Source organism: Clupea harengus, chromosome 13 (genome assembly GCF_900700415.2).
Source record: "Clupea harengus chromosome 13, Ch_v2.0.2, whole genome shotgun sequence".
Taxonomy (NCBI): Eukaryota; Metazoa; Chordata; class Actinopteri; order Clupeiformes; family Clupeidae; genus Clupea; species Clupea harengus.
Window position 1 is genome coordinate 9,086,704 of NC_045164.1, and position 19,342 is coordinate 9,106,045.

Sequence of the window (19,342 nt, forward strand, 5' to 3'; positions counted from 1 at the left end):
GCTGCCATGTTGACCCTTAGCTGGGCATTTCAACAGACATATCCTGCTGAGGCTGCTGACATGTCACTGTCCATTCCACTACTTGTGCTGACCAACCATTTTCTTCTTGTGTGGTGTGCAGCAGGTTTGTGAAACTACCTGTCTATCCATTTATTTGTTTATCTGTCTCTGTCTGTCTGTGATTCAGTCACCATTTCTCTGTTTCGCTATTTTAGTTGGCTTAAACCAGCAAGACGATGCCCCAGTGTTGGAGCTCAGCTTCCAATCTCTGGACTACAGAAACATCTTGCATTGGAAACTACAACCCAGCACCTCAGACGTAGTTCTCTTCTCTGTGCAGTATAAAATGTAAGTCTGCTCTCATTTTGCTAAGGGCCTGACTGTTTTTTTAAGACTGGTCGTCATCAGGTTTAGTCATTATGTTTAACAGTAATACTGTGCATAAGCGACATGATGTTCACAGCAATGTATTTGATGAATCAAGATGATCATGAAATCTATCTGCAGAACTGTTAGTATCCAACAATCCACCAGTGCAAAGTAATCTGGAGTCTGGAAAGTTCTTTAAAACTTATTTACTAGAACTTCTAAAACTTCAAAGTTCTTACCTTTGTCTGGCACTAGCAATATCTTAAGAACAAAAATACCATTTGTGTCTGATGTCACCTTCCCAGATATGGTGACAAGCAGTGGACGGACGTTAGGCACTGTCAGAACATCAGCCAGCTCCAATGTGACCTCAGCAAAGAGACGTCAGATCCGAGAGAGTGGTACTACGCTAGAGTCCAAGTCTCCACCAATGGCGAACAATCGGAATGGGCCCTAAGTTCCAGGTTCCATCCTCAGTGGGAATGTGAGTGCCTGTCCAAGCTACAGACTGCTAGCGCATCACTGGTTCATCACTACAGTGTAGCTGTGAAATGACTGTAAAAAGTGGTGTTTTTAAGTCCACATAATGTCAATACATAATAATGTTTAAGTCCTCATGGTGTTTTAATTCCACATTATGTCAATACATAATAATGTTTAAGTCCTCATGGTGTTTAAATCCACATAATGTCAATACATAATAATGTTTAAGTCCACATGGTGTTTAAGTCCAAGTAATTTTCACAAAACAGAAACATCAACAGTGTCTTGTTTTTGCAGCATCGTTCAGCCCACCACAGATAAGGCTGAATGTCACACAGCAAAGCATTGTGGTCCGGGTCCGACCCCCTCGCACCCCTCTCAGGAGAGCTGACGGCAGACGCATCCCTGTAACCAAATACCAGAGGCTTAACTTCAGGATATACCTCACACATGACAACATAGAAGAGGTAGGTGGCAGGACTTCCTCCTCTGAACTTCTCTTTTTATAGTCATGGGTGAAATGGACTTTTCTGCAAACATATGACTGTAGTCTATGGTGCGTACTAAAATGGATGCATTCATGGAATTCCTACTAAAATGAGCCACTATTGTATCATGGTGCCAATATTTTGTGAATGCACGGTGACAATGATCCAGCAAAATGTATACAATATTCACAAATATCATCTCAACAAAAACAAAATATTCATGCACCTCAAAAGTTACACAGAACCCTTTTGACAAAAGCACAGTATTTTTGATACCATAAAAGTGGAATGTTTTTTTTTTTTTCACTATCAGTCCACTACCACAAGTATCAAAGGTCATGGTTGTGTGGCTTTTACTTGTTCAGTTGTGGTAACAGGAAGTGAAATTGAACAGGGTAGGAATAGCGGGCATTGCCAAGTCTATGTATCTTTTCTCATATTTTTGAGTTCTTTCAAAGTGGGAAATCTATATAAACTTCCAATAATTGTATTATATGTGAAAATATCTATCTTAAAAAATGGACTGCAGGGCAGTCAAATAGTGTGTCAGTTTTTTTCCCTACTGATTTTTGGTTTACTATATAAAAAAATCTTCACCAATCCGCATGAACCTTGCCATAATTGTAGCCCCACATGGCAAAGTGTTGCGTGGTTAGGTGGGTGTGTCCCTAAGTGGGTGTGTCCCCTTGTGCTTGTGCCCTCTGAAGTGGGGTAGGTTCAAAGCACTTTTTGGGTAATACCTTGACCTTCGTCAGGTTGGCTTCTGACCCTAGCCCGTTGTGACTCATGGACTAGCGCCACCTAGTGAATAATGTTAAATGCAAAAATCTATCAGTTCACTAGCCAGTATCTTGTGATGTAAAGGTTCAAAGTTCACATAATTTGACACGCTGCATCACTACCACATTCTTTGGATACATGACAAACTTCGTGACATTTTGTACATAGGGGGCACTGCAACTAACACATGTCAATAACTTGACATTTTTAGAGCAGGTTGGCCTCTAGGAGGTGCATTACACAAGCTCTATTGTGATTCATTTGTGGAGTAATGCCACCGAATGAAAAAATCAACTGCTCTATCTTGAGATGTAAAGGTTCACGAAATTTGACACGCTGCATTGCTACCATATTTTTTTGGATGCACTCCAGATTTTGTACATTTTGTCCATAGGGGGCGCTGCAGCTCACATATTTCAATATCTCAGGAATCACTTAAACTAAAATTTGGAAATTTGGTATGCTTACACTTGGCTACATTTACTCACATCTCACATCAACCTTGGTTTATTGATTAAAAAGATTGGTAGGGTCTAAAATATATGGGAGTCAAAATGTATTTTTCAATTCTTGGGACTAGAGGCCATGTATCATTTTTGCCAATACGGCGGCTACTTTTGGCCTCTTGTCACACTTAGCAGTCCATACTGGTTTCAGCGTCCTCATATTGGTTTTACCAATATAAGTGTAAATGCACCCTAGTGTAAATGCACCATACATGAGTTTTTGAGACGTCATGATCAATACTTTACTGAAAAACCTGTTGTATGCAATCTGACAAGTCTTCTGGATTGTTTGTGCACTATATTACTGTATTACTTTATTTTATAGTAAAATCTTGTTAGAAATGAATGTATCAAATATTATACAGCAAGTATTTAATTAATTCATAATTTATATTCTTCAATTTCTAGGAGCAGCATGAAATTGAGGACTGTACCAAAGAGCTTATGATCTTGAACCTGAACCCCAGAACAACCTTCTGCCTCCAGGCTGAGACCCTGGTCGCCCGGCGGGGGCAAGTTAGTCCCAGGGGGCCTAAGACCTGCGTCACCACCCTATAAGCAGCGAGGGCCCAGGGTAAGTTTCCACTTTCAAGACATAGTCAAGTGTGGAGAGGCCAGAGAGCAGTCAAGTGTGGAGAGGCCAGAGTTAGGCAATTCTACAAAGTATTTGTGCCTAACAGAGAGAAAAGACAGATGAAGAATGTAGAGACTGTAGACACCTTTGTGAGAAGAGGAGGCTCTTCTTTTATCTTATTTTTCCAGGGTGGGGGGGCTAAATGTAGAAATCTAAATCTAAATGATGTGTCCTCAAGTAGGTGTTCTGGTACGAGCCTTTCCCTACTCTGTACAATATTACAACTATATTATAACCAGAATCCTCAATCCTTGTCCTCTGATGTAAACCCACCCCTCAGTGTGTTTAGTTTTTGTGGCCTGTGTGCACCTACAGTTGGCTTCGATTCTGCACTTGGCTTTTAGGTTTACCATAATCTCTTCTGCATGTTATTTGTTCAGGGAGAAAATTGCACTGGATTCCCGTGTCCATCCGCATCCGTTTGACTTGAAAGATGACTCAGAGCAGAAGATGGATCTAACTTGACCTCAGCTTCCTTGTACTTTGTCTGTTTGCTTTATATGATGTTTGTAAAATGATTTAAGAGTTGCCAAAGTAGCATTTATTTATCCTAGTTGCCATGTGATGACTGCATCTCAGTAGATTCTGAAGAACCATTCTTAAGTGCCTGACTTTTTAATTTTGGTTTTGCTTATCAATACCTCGACACAGCATCTGCCAACTGGAATTTTCTGAATTATGACATATTATGGAGATTATGCATTTTTTTTGACTGTGGCTGTCTTTACATTTCAAAAAGTAAAGAATGCAAATTGAATGTCTGCTTTTGAAAAAAATGTGTGGATCTTTATTGGAGTTGCTTTATGTAAGCAAACAATACCCTGAAAGTTCAGACATCAAATAGAATCTACAATTCATAAAAATATTGTCAAATATTGTCATTGTCATTTAAACAACCAGGTTTACGAGAACAGTTCACCTTGTGGCTATTTCTGCTAATCATCCATTTATCAAAATAGATTATATTGTGAAGTATAAACAGAGCCACTGATTTCAAAATCTCAACAAATCACAAAATATCATATTTTCAACGGTGATTGTTTCAGAAATACAATGCTGAAGTACCATTGATGGTAACAGATAATGTGTGTAATGGGTCTTTCAGAACGACCATCCAATCAGAATGAGCATGTAGTCACATAAAATAAACTGCAAGACCAGTTCTAGCCAAACTTTAGCTTCAACACCTGACCATGTAACACATGTCTTGTGAGATCCGTTTGAGTGAGTCACATTTCGGTGTGTCGGGATAGAAGATTCCGATCCATTAACTATCCATGCACCATTAATTTACAGTTGGGTGTCCACTGACACACAATACTAGTAAAAGCACATGCAAAGCTATGTACATGTATTTGCTATGTAACACATTTACATTTTCTATGAAATACACATTTTCGTCAATTTGATGTTTTAGATAATTATTTCATGAAACCAAGGGTTGGTTTAAAAAACAAACACAAAAAAAACAACAACTCCCCCTTGCACTAGGTGTAAGCTTTGGTGAAAATGCAGGAATGCAGGAGCAGTTGTTTGGTCCCTTCAACTCTATCCATCAAATCAGGGAAGGTCTCCATCCTCAGTTTCCTGTGTCCATCAGTGTCCATCAGAAGCTCAGCAAAAGGCACTCCAACACTGAAGGCCCTACCAGTGAAGGCAGGGAAGCTTGTGCTCTTCTGACTAGAACATATCTCTGAGGCTGGATACTGGATACTGGATACCACCCCCCAGTGACAAAGTCTTTAATTCGGCGAGAGAAATGTGAAGCACCCTGGTCAATCTTCTTTACAGACTGAGGTGCATGCATCAGTTGCTTCCCACAAACGCATACAAAAAAAAAAAATGTAATTTCATCAAACTAAGCATTACACTACACTTTCAAAGCAACTGCTTTTATCAATTGGTCTCATGTGGTGTACAATTCAGGGCAGCTGGATGCAAGATTGAAACATTTAAAAAGGACAGAATTATCACTTTTTCCAGTGAATCACATTATTGCTTTATACCACATTTAAATGCAGAAACCTGATGAAAAACATGGACTTCTGGAAAAAGATGAAACTCCAATCCCACATAAACATTCAACAGCTCTCTGTACCTCATACCATACTTTTACTAATAGACCTCAGGAATACCAATTACACCATTTAAATACAGAGCCATTGGGAAGACAGAGGAACAAGTAAAAGAGCCCATCTCAGACTGAGAAAATATCAGCGGCAGGATGAAGGAAGCACTAGTGATTGATCCTTGGAGCAGCATTCTGAGAAGAGGTCATGGCAGTGAACAGCCAATCAGTGACATCCAGGAAGTGGCAGGAATGTTCTGGAATGTAGTTAACATTTACTGTGCATTTGATAAGGACACCAATCTATTATTATTATTATTATTATTATTATTATTTCTTCAATGCCATTCAGTTGTGTAAACAGTAGCTGTGGTGACCATGCACGGATTTCTGATCACTTTTAAACAGAATCTTCGCACAAGTGCCAAATAATTACATATCTATTGAGTACATCAAAAACGAGGCCGTTGATTTAAAAAACAAAGACAATTATTTGTTCACATTAAAACAATTTCAAGACATTTGATTCATTTGTGCCAAAAGGGAAATTACAGTACAAAGCATGAGAAGTTTACGTTTAAAGTCTTTGTAATGACAGGCCAAACTCCAGTGTGTTCAGTTAATGTGTGCAATTGTTTTCATGTGCTAAGACTCTTAATAACAGTAGAGATGCACAAACATCATGTAATAAAAAGGTGCTATGTCCTGAACACCCACCATAACAACCCTAACACAAGACGACTGCCAAAACACCTTCTTCTCACAGAACCACCCTTGTGTGTGTGCATGTGTGTGTACAAAAAAAAAGGATGCCTGTCTAACACAGTTCTTATGTGCAGCTTTTTTTGCAAACAGATGGTACTTTAAAATGCTTTTTTAGCAATTTGTTATTAAGTCAATACTTCACATGGTGCCTACGACCCAAAAAAAACAAACAAAAAAAACACACACAACAGAAGGAATCACCAACCAACATCACACATGCGTGCTGCTAATCTGAGGGCTTACATTGATTTTGCATGACTTTCCTCAAAATAATTTCAAACGAGCCTCAAAATCATAAACAGCATGCGTAGTCTGAAGTACAGCCTTCTAGGTCCTACTGCTACCTGTTACAAATTACCATTTCTGAGGGGAAGCTCACAGGCATTTTTTTAAGTCGTCAAAACCAATGGGAATCCTGCTACTCTTGACACTGGCTCGTCACGCCCAACTAAAACCCTCCCAGCCAATCGCAGCCTAACGCTCCCGGGCACCATGTACAACGCTTAATAACATGAACACTGTAGTAATAAATGAAACCAGAAAATAAACCACATCAGTGTAGTGACAAGTACCCAATAACAGGCTTGTTTATAAAAATAAACAAAAAAGAGGTTTGTTCGATAATGTGGAGCATACATAAATGCCCAGCTCTTGGGTGTGACGTATGACATGCAAAGGAAGAAAGTTGCCAATTTGCCTCCCAAAAATGGAATATTGATATTTCATCAGCTACTATTTAAAATGTCTTTTTCCATATTAAATTACCAAGCAATAAAATACAGATATAAATAAAAACAAACAAAAAAAAGGTACAAGTACCACAAGGGAACTCCAGCAGCAGAGGTCTGAATGCCAGTATGGAGACGACCAAAGTACAACCCCAAATCCAAACAGACGTCAGGTGATCCAGTGATTGAGCCAAAGGATGCTACGCAAGGCCAGTCAGCTGGTGCACTGGGGGCTAGATGTAAGGGGGAGAGAGTGAGGGCGAGTCCACTGGAACGTCTGGAAGGAGGGGGAAGGACGCTCCATAGACGTCCATCTAGGACGCTTTGTCTCGCACCATGCGCCTTTCCCTATATACTGGAGAGCCATCGTCTGGCAGTGAGCTCACGTTTAGTCAAGCCCTCCACTCACTTGAGGCGTGTGAGAGTGAACAGCAGACACACAGACTGAGAGGCAGACAGACAGGCGGAGAGGCAGACAGACAGGTCGGAGAGGCAGCTTATGTCCTCACGAGAGGAACTCCTTCTCCAGTTCGAAGACGGAGGGCCGGTTGGGCCCGCTCTGGATGCGGCAGAGGGGAACGGTGGAGTCGCGCTTCTGGCCCTCCGTGTCCACGTCCAGCAGCGAGCGGCCCACCTTCATCTCGCCGGCCAGCACCACGTTCGGCGCGCTCTTCCCCCCCGAGCTGTGGCCGAGCGAGTAGCTCTTGTTGCGGCCCTTCAGGATCCCCCAGGCGTGGGGCCGGCCGCGCAGGGAGAGCGGGCGCGGCCTGGAGATGACCGTCGTCGTCGGCGACTCCGGCTCGGTCAGCTTCTCCCGAGTCTTCTTCTGGGACGAGGAGGAGGAGGAGGAGGAGGGGGTGCTAGTAGCGGTGGGGACACCAGTGCCGGGGGTGCTGGACACACCGTTGGCTGAGTAGGACAAATAGCCGGGAAATTTGAGCAAAAAGAAATCAAAACTGTAGTGCTATATTCTCTTTCAGCTAAACATAACAGCACTGTAACCCCCCTCCATCTAAATTTCCTCTCTGACTGTGAAGAGTAAAACTGCAGCGTATTCAACGCCATTGTTTAGTGACTGATGCACTTCACAGTTCATCAGTACATTTATATGCGTATATATCGTTTTGTTTTAAGACAAGGGAAGACAAGGCCTCTGTTAAAGAAACAAGCATGTATACACATTCAGTTTTGGATGACTCACTCACCTGTTTGAGTGACAGCAGGGTTGCTCTTCTTCCTCCTCAGCAGGGAGGTGGAAGTGTGTTCGGCGGCGTCCATCTTGGCCAGGCTGACGGGCGCGGCCTCCATCACCGCGCCGGGCTCGGGTCCTTCAGAGTCAGACGGCAGCGGGTGCTTGGTGGAGTTGCACTCCAAGATGGCCGACATGGAGAGCAGGTTCACAGGTCCAGAGGAAGATGATGAAGATGATGATGATGAGGACGACACCATCGCTTCTTTTCGGGACCCCACCCCTCCTCCACCACCAGCAGCAACTCCATTACCGGGGGGGCTGGTGCTGCGTCGGAAGCGTGTGGCGCGCTGGAACAGGCCCTCCCTCTTCTTCTTCTCCTCGCGAGCCTCTGGCTCGTCACTAGGGGACGCTCTGGCAGCCTCCCGCAGGTCCGTGCCCAGTGCCACGGACGCCAGCATGGCGGCGCAGCTGTGCAGGATGGCGTCCAGGCGCCGGCGGCCCGAGGTGCGCTTCAGGCTGTTGGTGGGCGTGTGCTGCGGGGTCGTGCTGGCCGTGGAGCTGGCCGAGGTCCCCGGGTCGTCGTGGTTGTCGTTTGCGGACGTCGCCGCCCCCCCCTCGCCTTGGTCATCCTTCCACAGAGGTAGATCGATGTACACCTGACTGGGGAACTTCAGTTGCTTTGGTTTGCCATCCAGGCTGTCGGTGGGACCGGCCTCCTCTTTACCTGAGCCTGAACGATATTAAGTAATGAATTTCTCTGTTCATTAATTTACTAATACACAGGACAAGATATCAGGCAGACTCAGACAAAAGCAAGATCTCCTAAACAAACCTCTAATCCACAGACCCATTTTCCTATGGGATGCAGCAGGCTAGATTTCACTTGTAATGTGTATTTTCAGCTCCATCACATAAATGCAGCTGGTGTGTAATCGGCCCCGGTCAGAGACTTACCCTGTTCTGCAAACAGAGCTGCCAGTGGTACAGGCTTCTGTGACTTCAGGAGGCTCGTGGACCAGGGATTATTCCCATCAGAGAGGGGCCGAATTCTGCCAAGGGAAACAGTGCTGTTAGTTCACAGACATGGGCAGGGACTAGACACAACCTCACCAAAATAAAAAGCATAAAATGGAGTGCATTCATTGAATTCATTCATGTTACACCACTGGCTAAAAAGACAAATATGAGATTTGACAAAAATAACAACAAAAAACATGAAATCTGAGGTAACAGCCTGCAGTGGTTTCCCTCACCTCTCGGCACAGTTTCCCCTCTCTTTGGTCTGGACGGAGCTGGGCCCCCACGTGCGGCCCTTCTTCTTGAAGCCCTTCTTCACGTCCTCAAACTCCTCCGGCTTGTAGATGGTGCTCCGTCCCCAGGTCCTGTTGCTCTCGTCTAACGTCACTGCAACCAAAGTTACATCAGTCAGTCAGAGCCCTGAGCCGGTTGGGATATTTTATATTTTTTTAAGAGCTCCACAGCCGGCTTATGTGGTACTTTGTTAGTCTTAAACGGTAAAAAAACCATCAAACAAAAAACACACGCTTGGGTTGTTAAGAAGCTGGACGAGTCAAGCGAGGCCCCCTCCACCACAGCAGGCGGGAAGACGTTTGATCAGAAAACCCACATTCATACACAGACTGCAGTTAACAGTATATGCTGGGTTGCACCAAACATAAAAAGATTACTACATTACTGTCCACTGATTAAAGTATTGCAAATCATCTGTTTGACAAATAATTTTACAGAACATATGTTTGCACAGGTAATCCAGCATGTCATTGAGGTGCAGCCTATGTCATTATGCTCATTATTACACAAGTCTGTCATGGTGTCTTGGAGTTCAGGAGATAAACGTCATGGACTGACTTCTTGGAGTGAGGGGGGAAATAAAAATGCCCTGGCCAGGATTATCAAACAAGCTGTAAATTAGGCCAGAACACATACAAGAAACCAGTCCAAGTTCTTTGTGTACCTTCCTGAACTCTAGGAAAATCGCAACCAAATTATCCACATAGGTGTCAAAGCACAGAAAGCCAGTGTTAGGTCCTGCCACATTTGGGTATCACCACTGAGCAAAGCTTAAACAAACAGACAGACACACACACACACAGGTGGCCAGAGTCCCACAAAGCCACAGGTTCCTTGCCTTTCTTCCTAAAGCCACTAGGGGGACTGCACTCGCTTGTGATATCCACATCCTGGTGGTACACAAACAAACTGCCCCTGGGGACTGTCTCAGTGAGTGTGCTGACTGGAGGAAGAGAACATCGTTACGCAACTGTGACATGGAACTCACCTGAGGATCATGCTAGGGGTGACCCTGATGGCTTGTATGCAGCAGCATTGACCTGAACAGCTGTGATGCTCAGCTTTGACTGGTCACCATGATTGGTTGAATTCTTACACCAATGAGAATGGGTGGGGGGGTTGGTTTGCCAAATCAAATTCAAATTCTAGTATGCTTGGCGTTATGGCTGAAAACCAAGAACTAGACAATTTGCTAATCTACACTGCCCTCTACAGGTACTAAGAGGGCACAATTACTGGAACTGGTGGTTCAATCAATGTAAAGCAATTGCAGATCAAGGATTTAACCACAGCCCTAAAATAAAATTGACTCCTAACCACTAAACATATGTGCTATCTATTCACATTACCTATATAGCATAATCAGGCTAAATTTAAGTATTAACTGGGTTAATTTACAATGGTACAATGGTAAACTCATTCTAAAACTGTTAACCTGAACAGCATCAATATGCTGGTACTGCGGACATCATTCTCATGCAATTAACTTCCTTAGCATTACCATTAGTATGGTAGCATTTCTGAACATTTCTATGGTATTTCTGCTAAGATCATACTAGAACCAGTATTTCTAAATCCGTACTGCTAAGCTCATACAAATAGTACTATTGCAGCCACTGAAGTACTACTACACTTGTTCTTAAAGTTTAAACCTAAACCTAACTTGCATTGCTATTTAACTATGAGCAGCTAAGATCAGTAACAACTACTATCCATGCTAGCAATACTATGCTAAGCTAAATCCAAAATCTACCGTCATTGTTGGGATTACTATGGCAGTTCTGGCCCACTGCACAGGCCAGGAATGGTGATGACTTACGCTGGATGGCACGCAGGCGAGGGATGAGGGTGGGGCTGCTGGGTGGACTGGTGCTGGTGCTATTGAGGCTCCGCCTCTTGTCCATGGAGGGCGAAGCCTGGACTGTGATCTTATGTTGGAAGTCTGTTAGAGAGGGTTGGGTGGATCGTTAAAACAAATATGAAATACTAATAGGCTGTAGAAATAAGCAATGACTGTGCAATGACTAGCTCAATACTATTGTTAACAGTACTATATGTAGGTACTTTGATTCATCTCAGGAACGAAATTACTCAACAGTGCTAATCGCAGTGCTTGAAAGATTTTTTGATGGATTGAGTTAGGCTAGGCTGTACTTGTCAGGCTATTCACAGACTCCAGATAATTGTCCACCAACATAACCGTCAGGCAGTCTTCCAAAGTAAGGTTTCACCACAGCACAGCAGAATTGTTAGGGTCACAAACTACTTGTGAAGCCAGCCATAGAAACACACCTCAGCATCAGCACGGACTAATGGCTTCCTGGTGTTATGGCATAACCCTTTGCCCACAAAGCTGCCTCATCGTAGCCATTAGCTTGCCCACTGGTTTCTTTTCTGAGGGAGGAGAAAGTTGGGAGGTTTCCTGTGCTGCATCCCTTGTGTGACCTTGACCAGCCAATCACATCCATGCATGAGGTATAAAGATGTACTTGCTTATGGAGTTGACACAGCTTGACTATAGAGTGTGGCTTTGGAAGCAGAAACATGCAGATGGGGGTTTCAAGTGCACTGGTGTCCCTGTCCTTGACATCCCCAAGGTTCCATCAAAATGTTTTGAATATTCTTTATCAAAAGCATGTTATATTAAAAACATGCATGGTAAAGCCTATTTTTCTACAGGCTTTAAGATGTTCTTCCTTTTGCATCTCCTTGGGCAACATTCAGTATGCTGGATTTTTGAGGAGCCAAATCCAACAACTCTCTCCATCCTACCTCGTGAGCTTACCTGAGGGGAGGCTGATGCGGTTGCCGTCCTTGAGCTTGAGTCGGCTGCGCTTGAACTTGCCCTTCCTCTTCTTGACGTTGGGCTTGTCCTTGTTGAGCTGGAAGATGAGGATGTTGAGCTCGCGCTCCAGCACGTTGATCTCGCGCTCGGCCAGCTGCTGCTCCCGTCGCTTCAGCAGCTCCTCGTGAGACTTCTGCTGGAGCGCCGATCGCGTCAGCTCCTCCTCACGCGAGTGCAGCTCCTGACCAGAAGAGATGACCCAAAACAGAGAGCTTGGTTAGACTTGAATCAAGTGGTCATCAAATACCACAATGAAACACATATCTACAGGACAAGAGCCCTGTTTGGCTCAAATCCTCTGGACAGAGGTAGTCATTTACATAAGTACATAAGAATAAGTATATTCTCCACAATATTCTTAATTTCAACATAAGTTAAATCATGGGACAAACTTTGTTTGTACTAAGGGTCCCTTAATATGCTGGCAAAACCTTGTTTCAGTTCAATAGTGGTGGTTAAAGGAAAACTCCAAGGAGCAGGCATCCCTGACCAACCTGGCACATAAACCGTTTAGTACCAAGAGGTAAATGACAGTTAGTCCACAACCCACCACACTAAAGAGGTGTATTTGTATTAAAAGGCTTTCAAGCACACAGACACGACAAGTAGGCCTAGACCTCTTCATTTTATAAATCATATTTTAGGAAGGTCAATTCACCTTCATGAAAATGCAGCTCTTGGAGGAAGACAGAAATAACTTTTTACACAGGTTCAACTAACCAAAAACCATTAAAATATTACATGACCAGTAGTAGGGAACATGACGGCAAATGAATTGCCTTCAATCATTACCTTTTGTGGGTTTAAATATTCAGGCCCTCCAATCAATGTTTTGCATAGATATCAAATGTAATACACATATTACCTCAATGATAAAAGGTCATAAAATTATTCAATGGAGGTCTACTGCCATCATATCTTCACTTTAAAGGTCTAACAATTCTACTGTATTCACAAGATGGAGTTGTGGGGGTGTCAGTCTTGGTAATGAAGACCAACAGTAAATGTGTGACTGAAATGTTACACTTCAGCACTTCTTTTGAAAAGGTGCAACTTTGTTATAAGTATCCACTCGATCTAAAAATAGCCTATTGGGAACAGTAGTCATTTCATAACACTCGAGTGAAATGGGAGGCACTGTAAAGCAAACTCGTGCCCGAAACTACAGCAGAGGCTGTAAACCTTGCATCATCTGGCATGAGTTTGACATTACATACCTGCCTACATACTACACCTTTGCGACATATAGAACTGCTCATTCACCTAGGGCCACGGATCACTGGCTCAGAGAGAGAAAAAAAAGAAAAAAGCTAGTTTCAGTTCCGGCAGCCCCATGGCCAAGCACTCTGGTTTCACCCCATCACAGCTGATCACAAATCAGTGTGACAGACTGCGAACTTATTGTTGACAGCTCACACTGAACAATGACAAAACAGATTCAGAGCTTTGTGGCTTGAATGAGAGTCTTTCTGAAAGCACTGTATGCATGGACCTCCACCACCTCTCCTATCAACATAAGGTGTTCAGACAGCATAAGAAATGTTTTGCGCTGCACAGCAAATGTGGCCAGACAAATTATTTATAATTTAAAACATACAAAGTCTTGGATTTGATCATATTATAGGCAAAGTGAAGATCCCAAGCCTTATGCATAATACATAACCCCGCCATTCTTTTCTTTAAGCCTAGGAAAACCACTTTATTTAGGGATAATACACAGCCTTGAACCCTGCAACTATCTAAAAGTATTGTATTACAAAAAGCACCTCAATAATAATAGGGTTACCCTCCCCCTCCCCTTAGGCAAACACAGTAATCCATAGAGAATTACTTTTCTCTAAGCAGATTTGACACAATTTGCTCACAAAACTAGAAAAGGGCGAAGGATTTGGTTCACTGTAATCACCTTTAACTTACACTCTTTCAAAAGTGTTCTTATGTTGTTCTTATGGTTGCTGACATGGGTCAGTTCAGGAGCCAGAGCGAGACAGACTCACAGTTGATTGAAGGAAATTCACTGGAACAGACGCACCTTTTTTTTCCAGCCTGCTACGGAACTTGCCAAGTTTGCCTCTTAACAATTGAGCTGAATGTGCAGAAAACGCAGATTCTTTTCTCGGGCAATTGGCAAATCCCCACTCAAAATAACGAGCAACTAAGAGGCTGAGCAGCTTATCGAATTAAGCACGGAAAACGCTGCTTAAACCATTCTGCTGCTAATGGCTAGCTTTTGTTAAGCCGACGATTAACTCACTTGCACAAAAACTAACCAATTAAAAGCAAAGGCGATCAAAACACTAGGCCTGCCAGATTTAATCTGTTACAGAGAAACTGTCCTTAATTCACTCAAGTGGAAGGCAGAAATGTGTTCCTGTGAACACTTAGACTGAAGTATATCAACTTATTAATAATCTGATCTATCCTCTTATCAACACGTGTTCCCTACAACATTAACACTTAAGTGTACCTTATTATTGATACTGTGATAAGTTGCAGCGGAAAAAAAACACTGATCAAATACACTGACCGACTATACTGCAACTGTTTAATTAAGTGGTCGAAAATAAGAACAGTGGATAAGAAGCAATGTCAGTCCAAGCACTAGGCCAACAGGCAAGTAGCCCACAGGGAGAAACTCGCTCACTTGTTACTCGTGTCCCCATTTGTGGCAGACGTGACCACACACTGCATTCGCTCTGGCTTCCTGCCTCAACAAAGGCCTTCATCAAGAACAACCACGGAGTAACAGTTCATTGGTCACTGCTCACAGTGCAACACAATACTAGGACACATTTGTAAATCAGGAAATGAACCGACAAACTTAACAAGAACAAACTAAAAAAAGAGGTCATAGTGGACTCATGCAAATCAAGAAGGAGTCAAATGTGCACTATTCATCCAGTGAATGCACACAGACTCAAAAGATGAGATCAAAGATGAGTGTTGGCACTTTAACCTTTGGCTATGTTTACACTGCTGGAGCTCGTGCACAATTCAAATGTTTGGCCTGTGTATAATCTTTTTTTAACTATCTGGTTACACCTACCAAAAGGACAGTCTGGTGACGCCTACCGAAAGGCACATCCAGGTTTAAATGGCACTTGTGGTTTACCATCATAACTCATGAGGGTGTAAACAGCATGACTCAAACGGCAAAAATGGTAGTTATATTAATTTAAGCTTTTGGCAAGGACGTTGTAGGTCTCACAATGAATGCATCACATTATGCAGCACAGAACAAAGAGAAGAGTCCTGACATTGCAGCCGATTCCTGCAAACCCGGTTTAAATCTACGTGCTAGATTTGGTTTACAAGTCGTGACACTCGTGCTAGAAGTTGAACATTAGGGGCTTAGCCCAGACCTGTAGTGATGTCTAGGGGCATCCTCCCTGGGTACATTGTTTAAATTCTGACAGCTACATGCACTATTTTGACAGAGTTTGACACAGAAGCAGTAAGCCTAAAGACAGACCATGGCATGCAGGGCTGCCGTCTGCCTGACTGACATTAACATTACCACATCCATTACCCACACTGCTTGTCTACATGAAAACACCTTTATGCTAAGTCACACTGACATGGGACATGGACATCGCCATAGGTTACTCGCATTGATAATGGAAAAAAAAACATTTGCGAGGTGTTCAAATAAATGTAATGTTAACATCAAACTGTTCAAATATCAGAAGAGTCAGCCATTGTTTGGTAGACTGAGGTTTAGGACTATAGAAAAAATATCCGTGGCTTCAGCCCAATAGCCCTGCCCTAACCACTCCCCTGCTCAGAAGCACAAAAAACATCAGCCTTAGAACCATTCTGGAGCAGGGAGCAAGTGCAACAGAATAATTCCAGCCCAGTTACTAAAACACTAATACACAGGACCAGAGCTCACATTCCTTAAACATGTATCCAAGTGGCAACACACAAAGGCCAGACCTCTCTACCTTACACACCTACCTAAAGAAAACCAAACCAAAACAAATACAAACAAATAAAACAAAAATGTTTAGACCCAAAGCTGACCTTCTCCTTTGTGCGTAGCTCGTCAAACATCTCCTGGATCTCCACTCTCCAGTCCTCCTGCATGGAGTGGAAGGAGTCCTGGGGCATGGTGGCCATCACAGCCTCCTCGATGGCGGTCAGCTGCTCCAGGATGGACGCGAACGATGGCCGGATGTGGGGGTCCTGTTCCCAACACTCTGCAGAGACAATGGACATGGATCACTCCAATTTAGATTCGCGTTGAGCATCCTGTTTATTAAACAGGAAAAACATACGATTTAAACCACAAATGTTTTAGGTTTACTGTTTTTAGCCTAGGTTTATGACATCAGCAGACACATTTCCTCTATATATACATAAATAGCAGCACTTTCACTTGACTTGTTGAACTGGTGTTTTATTGGTTACTTTTCTTTCACTTCTTACGTTTGGTTAAACTTTTGTATTGACGTTTGTACATGACTTGGGTATTTTAAAGCAGTTTCTGTAATCAAGTTTGGGTCAATGGTGGCGTGTTGTGCATCCCATTGGGCTGCCCAAGGGCGAGGTGTGACCCAACACTACAAACCTTCCATGAGCTTAGCAAAGGGCTCGGGGCAGGTGGAGGGGATAGGGAGGGTGAGTTTGTTCACGGCCACTCCGTAGGCCACCGCCAGCCCGTCGATCCCTCGGTAGGGAACCTCCCCAGTGAGCAGCTCCCACAGCAGAACCCCATAACTGGCAGGGAAAGGGGAGTGGGTTTCCAATACAGCATTATTATTCAAGGATCTGATAATCTGATAATATTAACAGTTGTTCTTGAAGAAAGTATTAATAAATCCAGTAAGAGAACACTAACTAAACTGCGCCTTACTAATGTCAACGTAATAGCATATTGATTTCCTGATATCCAAAACACACCTTGAACCTAAATGCATGCTGAACCCCTTCTAAGCCAAACTAATTTATCTTGGCCTCATCTCAGTAATGAAATGTGCCCTGACTTGTTGCATTGAGTTCCCACTGTGGGGCCTGTATTTTATATATAATATACATTTAATTTAAAACTGAGCTTTTAATTTGACATAAGAGCGATTATTCTACTCTTCAACTTAGAATAAATGCAATTACTGTAAGGTGACATAATGTAGATCCAGACAAAACCTTTATATGGAGGATATCTATTCAGACCGCTGTCTACTACAGGACTAGGCTCAATACTATGGCTATTTCTGTTTCATTCCATGCTCTTGTATTCAAAAATGAATGTGAGGTTCACCCTATATGTTTGCATTCACATGATCCTTGTATTCAATTGAGGTTTAGATTTGGATTGACATCTAGCCATTAAGTATGCGCTCTTGTTAATTTGACAAGGACGCATACTTAAGTTTTCAGAGTCACAGAGTTGGCGGGGGGGGGGGCAACCTCACCTCCAGACATCACTGCCCTTTGAGAAGAGCGATGACTTGATGACCTCGGGTGCCATCCAGGAGTAGGTGCCTGCGGCGCTCATCTTAGTGGTCTTGTGCCACTCTCGTGCCAGGCCAAAGTCTGTGATCTTCAGGGTCTTCCGGCCAATGTAATCATTCTCTATTTTTTCAAGTAATAAAACTGGAAGAGGAAGGATGAGGAGAAACAGAGAGAGAGAGAGAACAAAGCAATACAGAGGCAGAGGAAGAGAAGAGGGAGAAACAGTGAGAGGGTGATGGAGAGATTGGAGAGAGAGAGAGAGAAAGAAAGAGAGAGAGGGAAAGGGAGAGAGAGGGAGACAGAAATAGATAGGGTGAAGGTTAGACACACTGTAAAACACATACCATGGTACAAAGTCCCTGAGTGAGTCGATAATTAGGTTAAAGGTAGGTATAGTGTATCGGGACTTCCCCCAGGTACCTTGCATTCTGCACAAACGTCCCCACCTCTGTGTAAGGCAACACCTTACGCAGGCTACTTTAATTGGATACACACCAAAGAGATAAAAAGGGATCGATTGCTCCATGGCAACTGTTTGCTCTTGGGCTTTGGAGTGTAATATGAATTTACGGACATGTGAACCACTGGCATAGTGCCTTTTCACTCGTGACTAACAATATAAAAATGTAGGGAACGCCTATTCAGTTACCACACATATTAAAGCAGCACATTCTTTATGATCATGACCTGATATACTGGGATCAGAATACTATACTAGGACTGGGGATTGATCTGCAGTAACTGCAAATGAAAGCGGACAGCAGACTTGCTAAATCTGATGACCTAGTTGGCTCAAAAAGATGAGATGAGAAGAGGGGGAAGAAAAAAAAAAAAAAAAAAAAAAAAAAACTTTTGATATGGCCTAAAAATGTAATTCTAGACACATTGTGTTCCTCTTCTTGACCTTGAGAAACTTCTCGTGACTGCAAATGGGACAAAACAGATGGGACAAAAAGACGATCCAACCACGTCACAGGACAGCTGGAGACCCTCTTCCTAAACCACTGTCTTGCAGTGTTGATGGTTAATTATCATCTATTTTTGTACAGTCAAAGATAAAACCAGCACAAAGACCTTGACTCCAATGCTAGTGCCCAGAACCACTAGATTATAACCACAAAGGCAATGGCCTGGCAGGGGATACATACAAGGCCAGTCAAAGCTCCTCTCTGCCACACACACACACACACACACACACACACACACACAGAAACACACAGACACACACACACAGAGAAACACACACAGAGACACACACACACAGAGAAACACAGCTGCCGGTTAATATATGCAGGTGTGTAGGGGGGAAAATGAGCACCACTCAGAGTAAAGGAGGAGAAAGGAGGATCCCATTGTTGCCATTTTTCCTAACACAGGCCTTGACTCCCTTTCTCTTTTCTCTTTATTGTCATCTTGGTTTTCCTTCAGATTCTCACACCATGCATCAATTACAGCCACTCAACCGTCTCCATCAAAAATCTGATGCCAACTTTGGAAAAAAGATTGATGCACTTACTAGTTAAACAGTTGTACTTCACTCTCTTTTGTTCTTATTGCAAAATGTCAAAACTTAATTAAAAGAAAACAACAAATACCTTTGATTCTATTTTAAAACCAGCTGTACTGGTTTGGTACTCATTTGAGAATGCAGGGCCCCACAACAGCCCAGCTAATTCTAGCAAAGCTCAAGTATGAGGAAGTCTCTGTTACAGTCAGTCC

At 43.0% G+C, this 19,342-nt stretch overlaps 2 protein-coding genes across 3 annotated transcripts in view; one reads left to right on the forward strand and one right to left on the reverse strand.

Annotated features, from left to right (window-relative positions):
* On the forward strand, positions 1 to 4,044 carry il22ra2 (interleukin 22 receptor, alpha 2). Its single transcript, XM_031579461.2, has 6 exons — positions 1 to 124; positions 216 to 348; positions 675 to 853; positions 1,150 to 1,319; positions 3,035 to 3,200; positions 3,641 to 4,044. The coding sequence occupies exons 1-5, from the start codon at positions 7 to 9 to the stop codon at positions 3,182 to 3,184; spliced, it is 750 nt and encodes a 249-aa protein (XP_031435321.2). The 5' UTR covers positions 1 to 6; the 3' UTR covers positions 3,185 to 3,200; positions 3,641 to 4,044.
* Positions 4,025 to 19,342, reverse strand: part of map3k21 (mitogen-activated protein kinase kinase kinase 21) — a 27,510-nt gene continuing 12,192 nt past the window's right edge. The window contains exons 2-11 of one of the 2 annotated variants that reach the window (XM_031579460.2): positions 17,584 to 17,764; positions 16,740 to 16,888; positions 16,193 to 16,368; positions 12,110 to 12,350; positions 11,144 to 11,266; positions 10,163 to 10,267; positions 9,267 to 9,417; positions 8,968 to 9,062; positions 8,027 to 8,743; positions 4,025 to 7,730 (exon numbers count right to left, since the gene is read on the reverse strand). In XM_031579460.2, the coding sequence (XP_031435320.1) occupies positions 7,327 to 7,730; positions 8,027 to 8,743; positions 8,968 to 9,062; positions 9,267 to 9,417; positions 10,163 to 10,267; positions 11,144 to 11,266; positions 12,110 to 12,350; positions 16,193 to 16,368; positions 16,740 to 16,888; positions 17,584 to 17,764 (2,342 nt within the window). In that variant the 3' untranslated portion in view covers positions 4,025 to 7,326. The remainder of the gene's footprint in view (positions 7,731 to 8,026; positions 8,744 to 8,967; positions 9,063 to 9,266; positions 9,418 to 10,162; positions 10,268 to 11,143; positions 11,267 to 12,109; positions 12,351 to 16,192; positions 16,369 to 16,739; positions 16,889 to 17,583; positions 17,765 to 19,342) is intronic. The other variant, XM_012814309.3, reaches the window with a different exon arrangement.